The following is a 23,642-nucleotide window of genomic DNA, read 5'->3' as shown; positions in this document are numbered from 1 at the left end:
AGCACAGGGAGAAAACCCACACGTTCCCTGCCATTTCATCTTGGATCTGCAGCCTGCCAGCAGCCGATTCAATCCTGTCTCTTTCCCTCGATCAGATGAAAGCGTCTTCACTTCAAGTTACAGCAGACAGAGCTTCAGCATCGCGATCCCAACACCTGACAAGCTCATTGCTCAATTTACCCTTGTGAACTGCACATAATGATCTCTTCATGTCCTACAGCTGGAGATTCTATTTGTTTGCTGCTAATGTAGCAAAAAACAGAGAAATCAGCAAAAGACAAAAATCCCCAAACACAAAAAGGGAAGGGGTGTGCTCACCGACAGACGCAACTCCCTGAAAAACTCCCTGAGCGTTGCCAGCTATTTTGCGTCCTGTTTGGCTATCACATGTAGCCTGGCTTAGAAAATGAAGGCATTTTTCCCTCACAGCCTCAAGGTTGAAAACAATATTGTGATACTATAAAATGAGTGTTTGCAGCCACCAGAAATACAAGGTCAGGTTGCAGGGTAGGGTTGAGGTCATGTGAACCTGGATTCCTTTGACGAAATTTTCATTCTGTATTTCTTAGCTTAACTGGAGCCACAAGGCGATGGGGACTTGCAGTATGACACAATTCAGTCACTTTGGTTTTACAGCATGATGAACCCTAAAAAGAATTTGGAACAACAGTGTGGCATGATAAATCATTTTACAAAGAATGTCTGCCACTTTTGGCTTAAACTACTCTTTTTTCCCTCTGTAGGCTGATGTTTTTGTTGTAGCAGTAACAATGAATGTCCTGATTCTGTTTGTCATATTAAAATAGATACTCCTGAACAGACAGGCAGACAGTGTAATGTAGATGTTACTGTGATGTAGCTGTTATGAAAGCAAATAATTTAGAGCAATTTAAACCTAGATATACTTTACTTGTGGCCTGCATAGACATCACAGATTCCCTTTGATTTTCATTGCTTTCCTATTCTTTCTTCACTGTCTTTGACAATAAACCCTATCAAAATGCTGTGACAAAGCTATCAAATGAAGCCTGTCTGTGTTCTGAAAAGACAATTATTCAGCTCTGGTGTTGAAAGAGCAAACACCAACTTTGACATTATGCTTTGTGTCTCTTTTTTTATTGCTGTGTGAAAAGGGCTGGTATGAAATCCAAAATAATTCAATATATAGAAAGTTAAATAAATGTGACCGCAGTCCTGATGACCCTTTTTGAAGGGCTGCGAGCCAACAGTGCCTGCCATGTCTGACTGGTGTACGGTTTGCGAAAATGTCGTCCACTTTTCTGCTCTCGTCTTGGTGTATGTTTGACAGTGAGATGGCTGCTTTCTAATTGCTCTCCATATTAATTTTCCATCCTGGCAGTCACATGGCAAAGATTGATTAAATCTAAATTGTTACTACAGAGTCTTGATGGAGCCTGTGATGCAGAAGCTGTGGGGAGTATCACAGGGGAGGAGAAAATCAGAAAATATGGCACCAGCAGCATAGAGGATGACTGTCTGTGGTTGGTTGGTGCTTAGAGTCCAAAGCATGCTTGAGACCTAACGGGCCTGGCCCTGCCTGATCCTAGCACTGGGAACGAAGCTTAACATCCAGTCTGCCCTAACTACAGCAGAGGCCAGTTCTACGGCCAGCTGAGGCTGAGGCTTGGCCAAGCAGCCTCCTACACTACTCACCAGGGAGAGTCCAAGCACTGCTGTCATCCCAGCCAGCCAATTCAGTCTGTGGGCCATAAATCAGCCTGGAGGCCTGGCTCCTGCGGGAGCGGCAAGATGGAGTGTGATGGTCTTGTTTTTACAAACAGTAGAGGGGCACCCTTACTGCGCCACGCAAGCCATCATTCTCTACACAGCATCGAGCCCTCTCTTTCTCCCCACAGCATCTGGTTCAGTCACATCAAGCTACCCCCCCCTCACCCCCACCCCTCTTCTCCCGACACCCCCAGATTCATCCCTCGCAGCTCCCCGCACAAGCTCATCCTTTATGCTTCTCCTCCTTCTGTCCTCCTCTTTCATCTCATCAGTACTGCTGTCTCATGTATATTGGTGTAATTAAATAAATCTTTCACCCAAAAATCTCTTCCTCTCATTTCTGCCTATCTGACCAGAATTCCTTCCACTCTCTCAGTCAAATATTAATTGTCGGGGAAATTTGACTCACTGGGCAGCCTTGTTAGTGCTGTCATGAAGCCAGGGGTTCATGTGGCCCTGGTTCTATTTCTGCGCATTAGTACCAGTCAATTTATCAAGAACAAATTCACTGTCTAATCCATCCAGCACTGCAGAGTGTGTCTGATGGCTTGACACTTCCACCAAGCCTGCCTCTGTCCTCCCAAAAGCTGATGCAAAACGGGAATTTTACTTAATTTCTGTGCCAGTTTTACAGTCACCATACTCTATAAGCACTTGTCAATAATTGTTTTAAAAGCTATCAACAGTTCGAGCCAAATTCTGCAAATGTTTACTTCCACTGTCAGTGTTCCCTCCCTTGCTGCTGGCCCATCCAGCCCAGGCTGTGCATTCTACAGCAGGTCCACGTATAAAGAATGAATTTCCAAACTGGTGTTGACAAACAATGCACTAGCTTCTAAATTGGTACAAACAGCATCTGTTTAACAGCTGTGTAACAGCAGCGGGAGGAAAAAAAAGCAATCGGTATGCTGTTGTATAAATCACTATGTCATCGCAGAGCAGTGTTTTGTTCAAAAGCAGGACCACTAGCCAATGGACTGCTGGATGTTGTGGAAACGGTTGTTATGATGACATACATGAGTGGGCTGGTTTCAATGCCCCGGCAACAAATTCCGTTTTGCTGAAAGGATTCTCTCACCTTATTGTGCCCTGCTCCCACCATCAGTGCCTCCTAGAGGTTGCAATGTCTCACTTTTTAAGGTTCCAGAGATATTATCCCTTGGCTTCTATCATGACACATGCAACACTTGGAGGGGCAGGATTTACAGTGGTCAGATCTTGTGTGATCTGGAGGTTTTTAGACCATAATTCATGCCCTGGTTTTCATACACTACATGAGCCAGTGACTTTTTAACTCACTCAATAGGAACTCTGGACTGGATTTAACCCAGACAGAAAGGCTCACAGACCTAAGTCAGACTGTGTGCTGCTGAACGTAGTTACACGGGAAAAAAAAAGACATTGCAGAGAAGTTCAGCACAAGTGCAACATACTCATGTGTCCACAAAATATCAGAAAGCCTCTGGTATCATGTCTGCCTGGACAAAGCCAAACTGTTCAACCACACTGCCAATCCAGCAACCTGCAGAGACTCGGTGGAGGAAAAATCCAGGTGGATGCGCTGGCCAGCTCTGACAATCACCTGGACTACAACAACATTGTCCTAGATACATTTTAACTTGACAACAATGTAAAGTGACATGTGCAAAAATAACCAAAATCCAAGTATAAAAGCTGCTGGAAAATAAATTCTTCTTGTTCTTGCAAATGTGTTTTGATGATGGAAGGAGAGTGATTAAGTGTATTTCAGTTAAATGTTTGGGTTTATACACATGGAGATAATAAGTACAAATAAAAGAACTTTTTAATATGTCTGCGCTTTCCTCTGCTACAAGATAATGATGCCAACTATCTGGCTGTCTTTGGAACAAGAAATCAACTTAATGACTTTGTGGTAGTAAATTAGATACTTTTGTGGCCATACTGTATGTAACACTTCCAAGAAAACTAATCAGGGATGTAATTCAGTGATGAATTTAATCAAAGAAAATGCATTTTGGGGTTAGGCGTATCTTAAAAGGGATAATCATTTTAAAATATAAACGATAGATTGAAAAAGAGTGCAATTAAAGTCAAAATGAGACTGCAACTTGAGCTGATCTTACTCACATAATTTGATATATTTCCAGTTATAATCGGATATTGAGGGGGAACATCATGCAGGGAGGAATCATCGTCAATTAAAAGTGTAAAAAATTACTGTTTTATTAATTGTTACCTATTTAAAAGCTATCAGCGCAAATTATAAGTAAACTATGGATACTATACAGTTACTAGATACTGTTTGGTTGGTTGCTAGTCAGCCTATTGACCTCTATACCTTCACAACACCATCAACATGTTAGTAAGTGATACATAAATGATAATATGTTGTGCAACATAAGTGAACCTGGAAACTATTTGTTCCATTGATATAAAACAGCACATCTGTGACTCAGTCACAGGTGTTTTGTTGCTTACATGGATTGAAGCAGCAAGACACAGATACAGTCCTTAATGACGAGGGTTAATAAATGTCACAAAGATAGGTCTTGAAAAGACAATTATCTAAACTGATTTCATTGGCGAGTATATGCTAAATAAAATATTCTATTCACCTTTGTATTCGGTTTTGATCGAGGCAGTTCAAGTTCAAGCATTGTGTATCTGTGATTTACTTAGTTACTAATGACACAGCAAATGTCACCCTTGTCAATTCCCAGTGTCTCAATTGCCCTTCTAATGATGGGCTTCAAATTAACCTGTGTTCTGGCTCTCCAGGCCCACAGCAACAGTATAATGCAACTCCCAAAACTCAGCACAGCAGGCCACTGGCGTCCCAGTTGCAGACCTGCCGACTCCGCCACGCCAGCCCGCCAGCCCGCCTGCCTGCCTCCGTCTGTTTGGCTCGTTTCCTCTACAATGCATCGGCAGAGGACATCTTTAAATAAACTGGAACAAATGCAGCATTTCTGTGTTTAAGCTTGACCGAGCTAGCAAGCTAATTTGCTCCTAAACCCTTGAGTCTGGGAGAAGCAAGGGGGACAGAAACAGACTCTTAAATTACATCTGTGAATGGGGTTGTGGGGGGCAGAGGAAAGCTTTACGGGGAGCAAGGATGGAGCGGAGTTGAGCTGGCTTAGGGATGGCAGCGCTATGGACTGATCATTGATTGGAAAAAACAGTGCTTATGTAAGGTGAGTCTCTGGGGTCACCAAATCTAATTCCTAAACCAGGGTTGACAATTAGACATTCCTTAACTTAATCTATAGGTGTGTTATCGTCTGGAATAAATCCCTGTTACACGAGTGTGACTTTTCAGCAAGTGTGAGTTTTCAGCAATTCTCATGGGGAGGAGAGAAAAGACAGACGGCTCTATCCCGCACTGGATGATGGAAAACAATGGTTTGTGTGGCATCAGGCTTTTTCTTAATAAATAAGAGGTCAATGATAAATTAACCTCACCACCAAGATTTCTTTTTGTGAATCCAAGTTTTCAAACACAGCTTATCACCTGTGGGGAAATGGACTTATGATTTAATGGTTTTGAACGATCTATAACCCTGGAATAATCTATAAGCTTTGAGTAAGTGACCATCACATTCTCACATTTGTTCTAAGACATTTCTCATAGTTTCCCTTTTTTATTATTTTTTCCTTTCTCAAGTGCTATTTCTATTAGCCACCTGAAATAAACACGATACCTCAGCAGCTGTCAGTGTGTCCAGCACCAGACAACTGGGGACAGCACACCGGGCTGAATACCAATATCTTAGGATTTGGGCTCTCTCTGAGAGCTTCAGCTTTGCCTCAAAAGAGTAGCCTTGCATAATTAATATAATGTGGCTTCTCATTCAGTCATGTTCACTTTGTGTCAGCCAGGACTATGTGTTTTATATTCCATTTTATCTTGTCACAGAGGCACCAGTATGGTCTCAACTCTCTCTCATTTTCCTTTTTCTGTTTTTTCTTCTGTTACTTGTCCCTTTTCCCGACAATTTTTAACAACCTTTGGAAGTAGGACACTGTAACAGTGAGTGTGGTAGTATGTAGTGTGTGATGGAAAGGTTTAGCTCAGTGTGCAGAAACATATACTGTAAGACTGGGTGTGCCACAATGGGACACCGATCATGGTTTGAAAAGACAGTCCCCCTGTTTCCCACTGAACCAGATTGACAGTGTCACTCGGGGATAAGAAGCACATAAAAGAAATAAGGAAAACACAGCGAGGCACTTGCTGCGTGGAGATGCATTAGATTTACACCTACTGGGCAGCGGAAAAGCAAGAGGGAGGCCTTTCTAACACTTTCTATTACCTTGTCACAAAGGCCATTCTGTTTGGCATCTGGGAGGCATGCTGCTTCTCTCCCATGTTCTCCATTATTCACCACAGTGAGTTCTGCACCATGATACCACTTAATATCAGACAGTCAGAACCAATGTCCGTAGCATTAGCCACCCACCAGCCAGTGCTACACTATATAGAGGCTTGTCAGCGGTGAGGCAGTCCATGAGATGAGCTGCAGTTCGTATCTGAGACACACAGATTGAAATGGAGGTGGGAGACTGGTCTGAAGAAAAGAGTAGGAACTAATAGGCAAATCTTTTCTGATTTGAGGAACATGACTAAAGCATACATAAGGATGATGGCAGAGGTCTGACACAGTGGTAGTAATTGGATTTCTCAGGCCCTGTGCCCACTCATGATAACATGCTGAGCTGTGACATGAAAAGTCCTTATGTGTGGCAAGGGAGCAAGGTGCAGCAGAGTGGAAGTGACAGGTGTCAAAGATCCAATTCCCTCACTCCTCTTGATCCCTGAGTTCCTTTTCTCTGGAGACAGCCGAGGAACAACCTGCCCTGTGGTAAAGCCAAACACCAAGCTTGACATTCAGTTGCACATCCAAGCTAGTTAAACCTATGTAGAATGCAGCAAAAGAGGTGGAAGAGGAGTAGGAGATGGAGGGGGAGGATGAGGAGGGAGGGTGGGGGGCTGGCGGCACTGTGGATATAAGAGGTCACGGCCTGATTGCTTGCTTTATTTATTTTCTGATGCTAATGTGGGCTGAACACAGAAGGAGCAGGGGATTTCTAAGATGTGCTGAGAGAACACACAATGGAGCCTGAGACCCCCACTGAAGATCTTATAGAGGTTGAGGGGTAGCGCAGTGTTTGGTCCTTGTCCTTTGCATGCGTTCTGGCCTCATCGTTAATGAGGACTGCATGAGAACAGGCACATCATTAAAAAGAGCCATTCTGAGACTTCCCTGTCTGCCATTAAATTCAACAGCCGATCCTCTCCCATTACTTTTTATCCTCCCCTTTAAGGAGGTGGGGGACAGTAGGGTTTGAAAAGTAACATATATCTGCCAAGATGTGTCCATAATGTGGATTCTGCCCTTTAGTCAACTATACATAAGAAAAACAATGGTAAAGCCTTCTGGGATGTACTAAGAGTTTTACATACTACGCACACTATAGCCTTATTAATGTAACGGTTATTGAATTATTTACATGGTTCACACCGACTTGATTTTACATATGATATTAACAGGATGTGATCATTAGCGCAATGCCCACAAAGATGTGTGGTAGCCTCAAGGAACCTGAAAGAGCCTTTGTGAATTATGTTTTTAATGTTGATGAATTTAGTTTAATTTGATTATCCACCACCGCCAGCTATGCCACAATGTAGAAACACCACTCTGCATCCTGTTCAGCTTACGACCTCTCTCACGCACGAGTCAAAAGAGGCAGAAATCTGATTACAGTCCCTGCATAAGACAGTAGTTCAGACTGACTAGTGAACTGGTGTTCAGGTCAAGAACATTACCATTTTGATCTGTATTCAACTAACATAACCCCATTAAGATCAGCAGCAATATGCGTTCTCTTAATCTGAATTAGGCGTGCAAGTTAATTCACTGAATATGGCATAGACAGAGCACAGAGGTTGAAAAGACTCTGAGGTTTTTCAATATGAAGACGTGCTGAAAGACAAAAATCCAGAGACCGGTGGCCAAGAAAAGGTCAGGGGAAGGCTCCCTGGGTCCACACACATCAGCAAATCCCTCCTCTCGGTTACTGTGCCTTCACTCTCTCATCAATAGTTTATAATCTGGGTCACCAGCAGCCACAACGTGCCTCCCACTATTGAGACCTACTCAAAATGTTGAATTACAAGATAGTGAGCTCATCCCTGCAAGGTCATCTAGAGGACGACGGAGGGGTGAGGGAACACTGACACTAATTGGTGAATGAAAGATAGTAATGATAGAGTTGATTTGGATGACTTGTCTTTTAACCTCTGAGTACAAATCCAAAGAGCACATTATGGCATGCTATGTTTTACAGAACATGCAGGATCTGTGTGAGAGATATTTTGCATTTCAACGGCTATAAAATGTTACCGCATAAATTATTCTCACTGAATATACATGAGGAGAGCAAAATATGGATATATTATAGCAGTATGCCTGAGGTACTAACCTTTTGTTGCCACAACTGAGGAGGACAACATAACTTTACATATTTCTGCTACATTTTCCATCTGAGTTATAATGTTGTCCGGAGAAACAAGGTGATGAGAACTACGATAAAAACCAGGGTGAAGATGACAAAGGCATTGGGAGAGACATTGCTAGATGCAAATGCAAGAAAAAAAAAAAAAAACTACATAGGAAATCTCTAATGGATAAAAGAGGATGGGGGTATAGTGTTTTTCTCACAGAGAGGAAGTAATAGGGGTTAAAAAAAGAAATGCACATTGCTGCAGCACAGGAGGACCCCCCCTCTCTTCCTCCCTTACCCCAGCTGCAGTGATAAATGTCTCTTTGTATTCTGGACAGAAAACTGCGGGCTACAATGTACTTGTCAGAAGACAGCTGATTTTCCCCTTAAACAGAGCAGAGTATATTCCTAATCTTTCCTTTCACAGAGGGAGAAGATAAAACAAATGCCTCATGCCAAGACACATAATGACCAAAAAATCTATTCCCATTCACTACACGTTTGTGTGGCGCGTAGCTATGAATGTGTGTGCAATGTATGTGTCTGCAGCAGGTGTAGATATAGCATGTGTGGCTGCATGCTATTTGTACTTTTCCTAATTTTCCCAACATCCTTAATCCCCGCAGTATAGCAGTATGGTTCCACCATGAGGGCTCATAAATGGGAGTCAGTGCTACAGGTAATGGAGCTGATTATAGCTATCTGGGCTACGGGCCAGCTGCCAGACTCTGCCCTGCCTGGAGGGAGCACAGGCCGCCTGGTGTCTGATATCCTGGGATCCCTGTAATACAAGCCTTGCTTTGGCAGTCACTCGGTGACTACCTGCCCACTTCCAGCCACACACTGAGGCTCCTTTGAGTTAGTCTATGTGTATAGTATGTCCTCATCAGGTTGTTTACTCCGCATAGTATCAGTCTATGTTCATACAGTTTCAGCAACACAGCTGTGGTAAGTCATGTTTTCGGTGTATTAGGGACTCTGAGAGGAGCTCAAGTTGTCACCTGAGGATCAGGATCCGGTCTGGAGTTATAATATCTGTTATTTTCTGTCCCAGAGGCAGAGTGGTTCTGGTGGACAACTCTACTGTTATGCGCCCAAATAGCATACCGACATTGCAGGAAATGGCTAATCAGTTGAGGTCACATTCCCCTGGCGCACTGCAATAGACATCTTTCTCTCAGCTGTTTGAGTCAGAATTACTACTGCAGTCAAGCTTCCTCATTTCCACTAAAACGCAAAATTGAAGTGTTAAAAGACGCCACATAAGTGTCACCAAATTACCATTTTCAATAACAATAACATCATTCGTTACTTGCTATTACTTCATTACATCCTTCCTCTGCAGACTTTGTTGGTCTACAAAATGTCAGCCAACTTCTTTCGTTGTACTCGTCATATTGACGCCAGCTGTGATATGTCAGTTGAATGTAAAAAAGTTTTGAGGCACTTGTTGAAAGGGTGTATGGTGTTGTTTTCCATGGGAGGTCAGCCTTTTGTAACTTGCTTCACAAGAAATATTAGAACAGATACGCAGCGACACATCGTATGAAAACCTCTAGCAGTACCTCTGAAGGGAAAAGAATCTGCCTCGGCCTCACTGTCATGTTATGGCCGTGAGAGACAGCCTCTGCACTTGCACTGTTTTTTGGTGGGTAGGATGTAAATACAGAACAACATGGCAGAGTTGTCTTTGTTAACCTCCCATTATGTTGAATTTACATCTTATCATCCAAGATAAGATTATCACTGTAAAATGTAAATTGAGTTCAGATTAGAATCCATGGCAGCAAGCCCACATCAAACTGGAGGTACAAGATCCTCGTCCCATTAAAGACACAGTAATGGTGAGAATGTTTTAATCGTTAAACAGGCCAAGTGGACAAGTGAGCAGGCACGTAGAGACAGGGACAGAGTGGCTATTAAAAAATGTAATGAGTGAAACCATCTGATTTAATCTATTTTATTAAGATTACTAAGTAGTTAAGTAACACATATGCATGTTAGGTGTGTGTGATTTAAGTACAAATGGGACTTTAGTCCACTCAGCCATACAGCCCTCTGTTTTGACCCCCAGTCTTATTATTGCTTGCTTTGTATTGCAGTGGAGAAGAGGTTGTGCCCACACTGTGACCTCAAAGAATTAAAAACACACTGGTGCGGCTAAGAAAAATGGCTGCTGCCTCAGTTCCTCAGACAAGAACTAGAATCAATCAGAGCCACAAAAAGCGAGTGGACTGGAGACAAAGCTATGGCTCTGCTACTTGAATTTCACTCCCTTTCCCCCTTGTCCATAGTATTTCTCTCTTGCACATTCTCTTTATCTTTCGCTGTCTCCCTCCTTCTCTGATTAACCTTTAAAGACACAAACTTGCAGCCACACACACACACACACACTCCATATACTGTGTACACACTCTCAGGCAGATTTAAAATTCAGGTACTCTCCCCTCTCTCTTTAATACACACTCGGCCCCCATCAACTTCAGCACATTACCTGTTCTTAATCTCCCTCCCTCTGTCTGGGATCATCCTGATCCCCCTGTTTTCCCATCTGCTGTCGATTGGGGCCCAGTTTGGCTAGGTGTTCAACAAACAACTGTGATTCACTTGGTTTCTGCGGAGATTATTAACACACCTAGCATGCCACAGCGTCATGAATAAGCAATGGAGATCCGGAGCCCTATTTTCTCTCAGTCTCTATGTTTCCTCCCTCTCCCTCTCTCTCCCTCTCTCTCTCTCTCTCTCTCTCGCACTCTCTGTCTCTCCCTCTTGCCCTGCCGCGTTGTGAACTGAATGCCAGGATTGTCTAGAAAATGAGCTGTCAGTGGAGGGCCTGCAATGAGATACATCAGGCTCATTGTGAGCCCTAGAAAATAATGAACTATTCCCATTTCTCTCTCTGATATGTTCAATACGCTATCCATGACAAGTGCAGAAAGATAAGCAGTCCCCTCTTGAGCTGATTAAATGCACTGGGTATATTCAGGAGAGCTTTGGCAGAATGAGGGTTCAGGGGATGCCATTATAGTATTACAACATTACTATATGTTCTCAGTCTGGGCTGGAGAAGAAGAATTTTTGCATGCATTTTTGTTTGTGTCTGAGTAAGTGTGTGCAGTTGAGGAAGAGCAGCTAGAGGCAATGCTTGTAAAAACTTAAGAGAATCAAAACATGTCAAGTTTGTTTAAGTTCCTCACATCTCTTAACTTATTCCCTCTTGGAATTAACTAAAGAACTAAAGGGATGGGCTAACACATGATTTTTTTTTTTAATGTTGGTTTACTCATGCAAGAACTGCAAACAAACACTACCAAGAGGCCACAGCCAATGTTTTCAATTTAGAACAAACATAAAAGCAGCGCAGTTTGTACTGAGACCGGCTTGCTTAACAGTGAGATACTTAAGAACAAAGAGGGAAAAGAGAAAATTCAAGGCTTCTCTTTAAGTGATAAAGGTCTCTTGTCTATTTTACCAGGTGCAAAATCAATATTGGTCAGCTCTGTTTTATTACTTTAGGTGTAATTTCAATAATACAGAGCCAGAGACCTCACTGAGTCACACATTTTCATTCGTCAATGTGAGCACGATAAAACGATGAGCACAGATGGACACAGCTTGAGATGACATTTTATTTCCTTATACTTTCTCTCTGCATCTCAGAGGCAAAATCTACATCTTGGTTGTTCATTACAGACCCCACCACACCTGCTTGCGAGCATTCTCTGGTGTGTTTGAGCATGCAGTGTGTGCACTCTATCGTCCTTAATGCTTGTATTGCGCTGAGCTCTTTGTCACTGTCAGCCATTTTACCTCCACCATGGGTTACACATTAGATTAGGCAAATCCAAATCAAAATGGATGGTCCCAATATAGAGTTTGTATGTTAATCTAATCAGAAAATATCATAACGCAACACATGCTGTTGCCAGCACGGATCACAAGAAGAGTTTTGATGCTTAATTCAATCAAATGTTGTTTGAGAATCAGTCAAATCCTACGGCACTTTCACAGAGTTATCTGGAAGCGAGCGAATGAAAAAAAAATCACTTCTACCTGTCAGGGACATTGTTTCCTCTTTTTATTTTCCCTCGCTAAGACTGCTTACTAGACTCTCCGCTCATCTCTCCATCTCTGTCTCCCTCTCACACACACTCTCTCTCCCCCTCTCGTGTTGTCAGCACAGCCCTGTTCCTGTTGCCTTCCTGATTCTGACACCTGTCAGCATTTTCGTTAGTAGATCAGAGAACTGCATACTAGAAATGTTCCCGTGTTGAATTTAGGGCAAGTTTGCAGCAGAAACATGTGAGGTGCTTTTACACTTTCTTTAATTCAACAGGGGAAGGGAAGTGCTTGACTGGCACAAAGTTGGGAGATGTTTGCAGCCAGTAGATGGAAAAGGAGGAGAGAGACATATGGAGAGAGGGGGAAAGAGAGAGAGAGAGAGAGAGACAGAGTGAAAAAAGGTGGGGCGAGATGAAATCAATTAGGAACAGTGAAACCCTGCGGATCTGCTGATGGAAGAAGGGAATATGGAGAAGTCTGCGGCCCACAGAGGGGGCTTCCATTCCTGGGCTCCTGCCTCAGGCACACACCCATAGGGAGCTAACAGATAGATGAGAGATATTCTCCAGTGGTGGAGGCCAAGGGATGTGTCAGAAATAAAAGAGGTCTGTTCCCTGCTCTGGTTAATTGAGCAGTCTTGGATCCCTTTGAGTCTAATAAGCCAAGAGGAAAAGATTTTTTTGAAGAACACTTACATATTGACCTGGTAATAATTCAAAGACCAACAGCACAAACCTCTAAACTCACAAATCGGACACTGTAAAGCGGCATCATGCTCTCCCTTTCCCCCCTGCAGACATAACTGGAGCGATTTAACAATACATGAATCTTAATCCTTTAAAACCATGGCTCATCCATATCCGGGAGGAATTAAAGTGTGAGCTATGACAATCAAAGGAAGTCGAAAAAAATAGATTTAGCTCTCTTTGTCACAAGCCCCCTTGGAGTCTGTTCCCTTGCTTCTCCCTTGACACTAATGGTTCTACAGAGCCAAAGCTAGCATGTCGCACATTTCAACCAAATCCCCCTAACTTCACAGACATGCCTATAAAGATAAAGAAGAATTCATTTTATATTGCTCTCCTTCTCAGTTTTTAGTTATAGCGATATCATCCATCTTTATTCTGCTGGCAGATATGAGGGAGCTATTACATGTTAAAGATAGCCTTTCCTTTATAGATTTTAAGAGATTTAATGTAATTTGTTCTTCAGATACTTCCTTAATCTAATCCACTGGGTGAGGATATTTCAGGTCAGATTTTCAAAAAAGAGCACACACGCCTCTTTAGATTCTTGGCAGGCATTCAAGACAGAGACATTCGCACAGATTTAAGTCTAAAATCTCTTCACAAGTACTTCGTTGAAAGTTACCTTGGTAGTGGCTGGTGCAGGAATAATGAATAGCGTTGTTGAAACCACTGAAGAAAAAAGCTCAAGTCCGATGGACAAACTGCTAAATTGATACGGAAACGAAAAGTGCCCACTGTGATTCAGAGCTGGGTTAGTTAGCAGCTGAATCTCGTCACACAAATGGATTCCCACATGAAAGCCCACAAGATGATGAGGATGCGGGGTCTTTGTGTAAAGGTAACGGCTCATCTCCGGGGCAAACAACACCTTTACATGGCACTGGGAATGGTAAACATTTGCACTGTAAAAGCCCGAGAGTTTAACCCTTCATCCTTCCCCCCTTCCAGTTTCCTTTTGTTCTCAGCACTTATCAACACAAGAAAACAGAACAATAAAAACACAAAAAACAAGGCTCTTCTTTCCTCGGCTTGTGTGTGTTGTTTGTCCTTTGGCAATTGCAGTCTCTCAACTTGTTTTCTGCTTTAGCTGGCAGAAGAGGCGCACTGTACAACAGAGTTACTCCCAGAAGACATCTTAGCAGCAGGGTGTTTAGTGAACATGCCTATTTGTTTTCTGACAATTCCCTCTATTCGCCCAGTAGAGCTAGCAGATAGTGTCCATTGTTGTCAATTAAGACAGATGAGCTCAAAGTAAAACCACATCATCACATGACTGTAACCACCGCTGTTCTCATATTATACAAACCTCAACTGCTCTATTTCTGCCTTTGCACTCAAGTCAGTTTGCACAAAGGAAAATGAAGCAGGGAAAAGAGGAGCCTAGTGTTCTCCTGAGGAGCTTGAAAAAACCTGATGATGTAAAATCCTCATACAACAGGAGAGACAGATCCAACTGTGCGTCATGCTGAATCTGCCCATCTCTGTCAGCCCACCATGCCCTTTAACTATGTAATTAGACCGCTGAGATGGTAATAGAGGGACGATTTCATTTGCTATGTCATTACATTTCTGCACGTGTAAGGATCTTTGGTCAATTCATTTAATAATTATGAACAGCCTCTCATTACTCTCTAGTGTGACCACTGCTGCTGACTGACTTTCAAAACAAAAGGGAGGAAAGATTCCAGTGGAGCCATTTTGTTAAGTCTTTACTGAGGAAAATTGCTGGCCAAAAGCTGACTGCAATAAAAAAAAAAAAGCCAATAACAAACCATCTAATTGTAATTCCAAACAGACAGTTTGTTATCATCTATTCGTTCTGGTCAAAAGAATGGACAGCACTGTGAAATAGCCTCTTGTTCTGTTTACTAGCAATGTGTTGCTGCATTACACATTCAGGAGGCATGCATCCATTTTGCTGAAACAGATACAATCATTGGTAGTGTTAATGAAAAAAGCACTGCCTCAGAGAGCTCTCCCCACTTGTAATATTCTTCATGTACATCATTTCTAATTGTCTGCAATGATGAGATCCCGCTACAAGCAGACCTGTCAGCATGCATTTTTTAAGGCACAGAATTTTTTGCGGGTTGTGAAGTAATTTCAGATGGCAACCAATAGTCAGCAAATTCACTTTTCATTGTTCATTACCGTCTACTGCCGCTGAGGGAACACCCCATCCACTTTTGTGCCAATGGTCACCGCACTTCCTGACCCTATATGCGTCTATCTGTATCTCTCAGCTAAGCCATCATATAAAATAATGGTGACTGGCCTTGACTGCTGATCCATTTGACTCTATTCTTGATTAACATAATGTGTAGGTTGTCCAGCATCATTGTTATTATAATTTTCCCACAGTCAAACAACATTAACAGCCATATTGCTCGAAGTAATGAATCTGATTAGTTAAATATGGCAAGGATCAGACAGCCTACACATGTATATTCCTGCATCTTCAACCACACCCACACACTTCACAGTCCACTGATAAAAATAGATAAATAAATTATATATATAAAAAGAATCACACAAATGTCACCCTTTTATGCATTTCTATAAAGTAGGGTTCCTTTTTGTTGCCTCTTCCTCATTAAAATCCCCCCCCCCTATATGAGCTGAGGAGGAAAAAAGTGGAGTAGTGAGAAAGCAGACAGCCTCACTAGGGCAGTGTTAGTAAAAAGGAACCAAAATTATGTTGATGTTAACTGAGGGGAAGAAAAACTAAATTTGGCACAAGTTCCCAAATTGGAGCACAGTGCAAATGTGAAGTTCAGATACTTCACGGGATATATGTGAGCACTGTCCTCAAACGCATGCTGTTGAAATAAAATGTCCTGTGTTTCCTTCTCACTCAGAATATAATTGCTAATGTGAGTCCAAAAATGTCTGCAGTTTTTCACACACGCCGACTCTCGTGTTCTGCTGAGCTGTAGCACCTGTGCATGTGGTGTTTCCTTTGAGCTCAGTAAATACCCTCAGGTGCATATAGTAACATCCTGGTCTGCTTCAGACAGCTTTATCCTGCTTTCTCCATTCTCTCTCCCTCTTGCTGACCCACTCTCCTCCTCGGTCTGACTGGCAGTAGTTAAGAATGAACATGACCCTTACACTGACTTCTGCCAACCAAGTGGATGTCTTTTTAAACAGTGAGTCAGAAATGAAACATCAACATTAATTCCCTGTTAAATGATCCCACTGAATAATGGATGAGGGCACGTGGAGATATGTAGATTTCCACCTTCTACCTTTGTGGGCCTAATTGCTGCCATTCAAGCACATCTGAAGTCAGCCCCACTTCAAGAGCAGACATGGCTACTATCAGTCAATAATGTTGCCTAAGCCAGTATCAAAGGGTAGCCTTAGCTGTCAGAGATCCCTCACATTAGCTGCTCTAGTGGGACATCAAAGACAAAAAAAACTGTGATGTTATTCATACTTGCACATCTGAAGCTCGCAATGGGCATAATGCACCTTAAAAGATACTCTGGTGGCATAAAAACAGACTCAGGCGTACACACAAATACACAAGGTCTCATCTTGAAACTGGCCAAAAAAAAAAAAAAAAAACACTCCAAAGGTTGCTACAATCCTCTCAACATGCACAGCACATGCACACACGTACAACATGCACACAGATTTTCTTACCTTGGTCTGGCAGCTGGCAAACATTGGGGGGGACGGTCATGTTCAGCACGTCATTGACAGCGGTGTCAACATAGTGTCCTCTCTGGACATCATGTTCACTGTCGGTCTGGTCGCTCTCCTCGTGGCCGCTGTCCTTCAGACTGTTCCCCTCCAGGTCCTTGAACGTCGATGTGCTACATGGGGGCCAGGAGGAAGAGGAGGGAAATGTTGATTAACTGTCAAATCACCTTCTTTCACATGCTCTCCTTTGTCCCTGTGTCTCTGATGGTTTGTGACGAGCTGTCCGTCTGTCTCCTCCTGTCCCTTCCTATGTCCTTCCTATGAATTCTTTGCCCTTTTGCGTGGTCTATTCCCACTAATTCAAAACAGACAAATTCGATTTTTTTGTTGCTGTTGTAAATCCTAAATACGACAAGAAGTCACTCAAGCTTCTACGCTTGCAGTAACCATGAAATAAGACAAAAGCTTATATCTGGTGAGAGTCTTTTGGATTGAGTGAACATTTTTCAACTTCACAGATAGCATGGCAGCTACGGGGTGTTTCAGACAGGGACATTCTGGATGGATGCACTGACTTCAAGGACATTGCACTGAACAAACAGGAGGCACTCACTCACTACAATCAAACAAATACTGCAGTAATCAGGAATTCCTGGAAGGAGGATGGATGTGGGAAACGCTCGAAGCATACAAACTGAGCATCTGTCTTGTTTGGGGCGCATAGTCAATAAAGAGGGTGGGGTGGGGGGCACAATCAACAGCTGCACAGTAACAGCGTGATTTCCCTTCATTTGATTTCCATCCCACTGGAACAAATTCTGCTTTACAAACAACACTAAATAGGGGTGAATATATGAACATGTGTTCTTGCAGGAAAGAAAAAAAAATATACGAATGAGTTCATATAAGCACAGAAAAGAGGTTAGAGAGGAGAGAAAAGACTAGCCAGAGGAGAAAATGAGGGTAAACAAATGTGCGCAAACAAAAAGAAAGGTAAAGGAAGTGAAGGGCAGTGCAAGGTAGCTGCATTCCCCAGCCCAAGCCTCACATTTGCTAGTCTGGGAGAGAGGACTGCAGGTAATGCTGGCTCTCTGATGTTATCACTGTAATTGCACCTGTCCCAGACCATAGGCTCACTGGCTCCTGGGGGGATTTCTTTGTAGTGTGCTGCAGAGGCCCACACTTGAATGCTCTTTGTTTACATTAATGCAGGGAATCTTTTGGGGGGGAAATTGCCATAATGGGTTTTCAAAAGGCAGGGATGGCCTCAAACAAAAGAAAAGGCTGGAATGTTCCATAGCTGCAGGTAAAAAGGGAGGATTGTAGTTTTCGAAGTGAGTCTGGTAACAAAAACCTGGCTAGAGGGAATTATTATATGACCCCCCCTCCATCCTAACCCCCTAACCTGCGGCATTCCTGCAACCCTCTCCAATATCCTGGTTCAGGGGGAGTGAAATACTTGGCACAATGAAAACAATTATTCTTCACCTCTTAACCCATGGAAATGAAGAACATAATTATTGACTATTCATGAAACTGTTGTCTTGAACAGTGGAAGAAATCTCTTGAATACCATTTAATCATTGAGTAGTTGTTTTAAGATGTAACCAGATGAAATTCAAGCCACGTGTTGCTAATGAAGCAAATCACAGAACAGTAATAAGGTTATCTGTGAATACGAAAATCATTACTTGCTGATTCTGCTGCTCTGCGTAATCTAATAATCTGGAAGTATGAGTTTGTGGCTCATTTCAACAAGTGTCTACTAAACGCCTTATGGGGTAATTCTATTTATCCCAAAATCTTATCCTCCCATTGCAATTATACTGAATGGAAAAACATGCAGGAACACATGCAAACTGCTGCAACTGTAGCTGTGCACTCATTAGATAAAACAATTACAGATAACAATGGTAACAAGGTGCTGGTAACAATTCTTAATCAACACATACCTTTTAATGAGGTGGGCTCTGCTGTTCACGTAACTGGAGTCGATGGAATAATTCTCCGTCTGTAACAGAGCAATGCAGGGGGTGGTGGTGAGTGGGTGGGGTGGGGGTTGGTGGTTGAGGAATGATGGGGGGCAACAGAGAGAGGTACTTTTAATAATGGAAGCAACCAAAATAATGTTACCAGTAATTGGCTTTCAGTAAAAATGTTATTTTACACAAAGGCCCCGGTGAGCAGCCTCGGCTTTCAAAGGGCTGATTCCTATTCTCTTTCAAAGCACACACACAGAGAGGCTGACTGGGAGTTGAGAGCCGAGGAGAGTGCTGCAGTGAGCGCAGCCTCTCTCCTCCTCTTCACCCTCCCCGCTCTCGATCCCTTGCTGCCTCCTTCAACTGCTGGTCAGCCCACTGTCTTTAAAATGGAGTCATTAGGGCGGATAGACTATCATGCAGACAGAGGGAGAGGGAAAGTTTCCCTTTTTTCTTTTCTGAACTCTTCACTTTTACCATGTTTGAGAAGACATTAATGTAGAAATATTAAATAAATAACTGCAAGAGAAGTAGATGAAATTAAGAGTGTACCAGGGGAATCTTAACTCCGCAACTGCAGATGAAAAGGCTTTCAGAATATGCATACGATAGATCTCTGACCCACATTAGAGAACACAGTTCAAAGGCATCCTACATTCATTTTTTTTCTCCAACATTTATTTAGCAAGGAGAACGTCTGATGAGTAGGAGCACACGGACAGAGGAGTTAGTATACACTGAGCAGGTAGCCCCTCCTGCGTCTGCAAAGCATCTACTCACACTCTAAGATGTCAGAGGGCCAAAGGGTATCAAAGCCTCTCAAAGGACTTTCCCAGTCCTGTGAAAAGCCAGGATATGACCCTTTCGACAAAGTTTGATAAGATGCAGGTGTTTTCTGCAGAAAGAAAGCAGAACCTTCACTTAAAATTCCACAACGCAGATACTGTATCCAGATAAAAGCTGAGAGTCAATGGCTGACTTCCGAGGGAAGTATACAGTACTGATATCAAAGCCCAGTTGAAAAAAAAACAGTTACCCCTATGATAAGAAGGTTAATGCAGGCGCCGGAGCACGATTGCTGATTATCAAGTGAGCTACACATTCAACAGAGGCCTGCTGGTGAGATAGCAGCGACCCTGCACAGCTGTCATACATGGAGACCAAACAGATTTGGATTAAAGTGGGCCAATGTGCGAACACTCCCCTTATTAGATGGTAATGGGGTTGAACATTCTGAACTTTGTCAGCGTCTGTGTGGAAGTGAAACCACAACCACAAGTCTGAGCGGTAATGTCAGACATTAGTTCCACTCTTCTTGGATCTCTTTTGAAATGAAGATAAATAAATAAATAAATAAACACATGAATAAATAAGAGTGATTATTGCAGATCACAGCAGCCACTGTGTGGCATTCACCTCCAGCAAATAGCTCCCATGACCTGTCTGCAGTCCATGAAAAATGTATGAGAGCTTTTAAATGGTACAAAACACATATGCTACAAAGTCCTTTTTTCTTTACAATCTTGGTAGCACAGTTTTGCCATTTTGTCACGGCTTTGAAGACAGTGTATATGGTGTAGTTGTCTTTCTAGATTTTCAAAAGTCCATAGGTCTACGTTCAATCATTAAAAGATAAACTGTCGTTTGCCATCTCACCTCCTATCCTCCTAATTATTTTTAGAGGACTGTTGTATAATGATAAGCAACAATGCAAGGGCAAGCCTATGACTGGGGTTTTCTAAATTATGATGCAATGTGTTTGCGCTGAAGGTTAGCATCATTCCCTCTCCTTGTTACCATTTACCCCTAATTAAACTTTAACTCATTACTATAGAGAAGATAATTCATAAAAAGGAATTTAATTAACAATTTATTATTAGCCCTTAATTTGGATCACACCATGTTTGTTCTCTTGTATTACCCCTGACTCCTTTTGTTCCCGTTCAGCTTGACTCCATTAAATATCAAAGGTAACGGCAGTGGCAACATACTGCAAGTCAGATTAACCATTAATTAAAGATTAACACATATCCAATTCATTCATAAATGATGCCACATTTTTAGAAACATATATGTGGTGTTTTATCTTTCCCTTAAATGATTTACAGATTTATAAAACTTCATTGGATCACCATTATAGATCAATAATGTCTCTATGCGATAGCAAACATGTAGTGTGTATGCATATGTTTTGTGTTCCACCTGCGTTCCACTTTGGCCCCAGTGAACACAAATTAAACTGCCTCATCTTCTACAGTGGCTGCGCATCCAGTGAGAGACTAATGAAAATGCAAGGCATGAGTAACAAGGGGAAAACTTCATTTAAAAGACAAGATAGAAAATTTCTTGTGAATGTCACTCTGGCTGCAGCCTGTAATTGGTTTGGATGGCAGGTCCTGTGTGAACACGGCCTGGAGAGGAAGGCAGTATGCCCCTGCTCACAAGCTGTTCCAGTCCAGAAATGGAACTGTACTTTCCATAATGCAATTCTCTCTCAGGGTTTTTACATGGAGCTTAAGTGTGTAGTAGGTACATCCAAAAGACACTCATAGTATTCAAGCATTCAGTGCTTTTGCTTCACTATTTCTTCCTCTGTCTGCAGGTCATTAATCAAAGGATGCAGTGGAGATAACCACATTTCCTCTATTTATCAAATTGTCAGTGGGAATAAACAAACACCAAACATGTGAGGGCAAAACCTTGGGTGCCGAATAGTCACTCAAGAGTGCCTATTCTGAGGATGAATCAGATGCATTAGCCAAGGCTTCCTGTAAAGAAATGTAATGTCTGCCCCCACATTTCTGACCGACCTCAAATTGGAAGATATGTCAATAGATCTTGCTGGGAGGTCAAGTTTCAGGCAAGAGGATGAGGACTGCTTAACTACAGCAAGGACGCCACAAATGGCTCCTTAATCAGGTTGGACAATGTGTTGTTGTGATCTGAACGGCCCCAGTTTGGCGGCCAGAGCCACTCTATCCCCATAATTATTGTTCCGTTTCATCTGGTGGACTGGAGGAAGGAATGTAGTCCCCGGTGTCGCTGGGTGACTGATAGGTAGTGTCAGGATGAGTGGGGAGGGAAGTGGAAAGAGAGTAGAGAGAGGGAGAGGAGGTGAAGATGGAAAGAAATGGGTGAGACTTGACCTGCGGGAGACTTGTGGTCCAGCTGCAGCAGCCCAGTAGCTTTCCCCTTTTCACCCTTTGCTTCTTTCTCTCCAGTAAAACCTGAGGCACAGGGACGATGGGCTCGCTTCTCTGCCACTGAGAGGAAAAGCAATCTCCTCGCCTAGTTGCTGCCGTAAGATTTGATTTGCCTTCCTCCCAGCGTGACAATTGGTTCTGTAGTCTGGATGCAAGTGTATTCATTGTGTGGGGGCATGGGGAGCACCAGAGAGAAGAGGAGGGGTGGGGGTGTGAAGACACCAGTTGTTACACCAGTAAACACCCGACAAGTTCAGCAGATGTCACAGAGATAGGGGAGAAAAAGAGAGAAAAAAATGTCACACAGCTGCCCTACTGTATGTATTATCCAGGCTGATACAGCACAGTATAACATTTAAACACGGAAGCAGGCTAGATAAATATGGACAGATGCAGCAACATGCACTAATAATGTTGTTTTGAAAAGGGGATGCATAAAAGAATGCCATTAGCAATCGATTTCTTTCTCAGTGATTAAATGTATAGGCATTATTTCGTTTTTCTTTTCCATTTACAGTTTGCAAAAAAAGGACCGAAATGAAACCAGAATACTGCAATTTTGAAAATATTCGTCAGGCTGTACCTTTGGCTGAACACCAAAAGTAACATTGGACATAAACAGTATCTATTAAAGATGGTTTAAGGTGCTTAAAAACAGAAGATATTTAAGCAGGATGGGGCAGGTTGTACAAGATTGTTTCTTAATAAAAACTGAGCATTCTAAAAGAAGAAAAATTGATAAGAAGTGGATGTTTCGTGTCTGTCATGGACGTTCTTTAATGTCATCAATTTAGCTGACAAAAAACATGCCACGCTTGTTGTGGACACAAAATGCTCTTACTGCCACACTAAAATGCATAGTTTAAACATACAGAACAACAGACGAGACAGAATCAATTAAAACTGTCAGATCAAATTTTGCTGCTTCATTCTGTGTTTGAGCAGTCTGAGGTTGTGCCTTAGTCTTCGGTTATTGTTGCGGCAGCTCCCTCACGGGCTCCCCTCGGTCCCGGAAGGAAACGCTACACATAATGTGCCTTGTTATTGATATCCCATTGCTAAAGGAAGAGATGAGGAGAAAGAGATCCAGGGGGTTTACAGGGCAAGCCAGCTGCAATTATAAAATAAAAAAGGCTTCGTTATCCTGCCAGGTTTGGTTGATGTAAAGTTGAAAGAGTAGTGATGGATGAAAAAATGAAGAGAGAGGAGGAAATTAGAGTAAAAACTTCACCGGATGAAGGATGGTCAGTGTCATATCCTGGTTTGCTCCAGACTGTTTACAGACGCATGTATTCCCCTCATGCAGTTTTGCAGTGAGGATACAGAGGAGTGTGTGAGTGTATGTGTGCGTCTGCAGGTGACTTTCTCATCCTACACACACTGACTGTGACTGAAAGGAAATGCCTCACTTTGAGCCTCCTGCACATTCACATTCTTGCACACACAGACTCCCTCTTTCTGCTTCCCCACAAAAGCCCTGCTCCAACAATCCCTGACTTGCAGGGCTGAGCTGGCGTGCGACCACCACGCCTCTGGGTCGACACCCAGCGGCACCTCTAAGCAGCTCACACTGAGTCTGTGTGACACCCATGACGAAGACACAGACCACCAAGGCACCTGCTCGGAATGGGTTTATACTTTGTTTACCATGTGAGAAAGAAGAAACACTCTTCGGGCTACCATGTAACCCTCCACCCCCCCTCTGCCCTCTACCCCAATGACCATCATCATCACCCCCATCTTCCCGATTATAGAATTTCCCA

The 23,642-nt window shown here is 42.7% G+C and overlaps 1 protein-coding gene across 2 annotated transcripts in view; it reads right to left on the bottom strand.

Moving 5' to 3' along the window:
• Positions 1-23,642, bottom strand: part of pcdh19 (protocadherin 19) — a 53,751-nt gene that overhangs the window by 5,885 nt on the left and 24,224 nt on the right. For both annotated transcript variants that reach the window (XM_070837467.1, XM_070837468.1), the window contains exons 3-4: positions 18,650-18,708; positions 16,698-16,870 (exon numbers count right to left, since the gene is read on the bottom strand). In XM_070837467.1, the coding sequence (XP_070693568.1) occupies positions 16,698-16,870; positions 18,650-18,708 (232 nt within the window). The remainder of the gene's footprint in view (positions 1-16,697; positions 16,871-18,649; positions 18,709-23,642) is intronic.

Source organism: Pempheris klunzingeri, chromosome 9 (genome assembly GCF_042242105.1).
Source record: "Pempheris klunzingeri isolate RE-2024b chromosome 9, fPemKlu1.hap1, whole genome shotgun sequence".
Classification (NCBI taxonomy): Eukaryota; Metazoa; Chordata; class Actinopteri; order Acropomatiformes; family Pempheridae; genus Pempheris; species Pempheris klunzingeri.
This window is presented reverse-complemented; position numbering and strand designations above follow the sequence as displayed.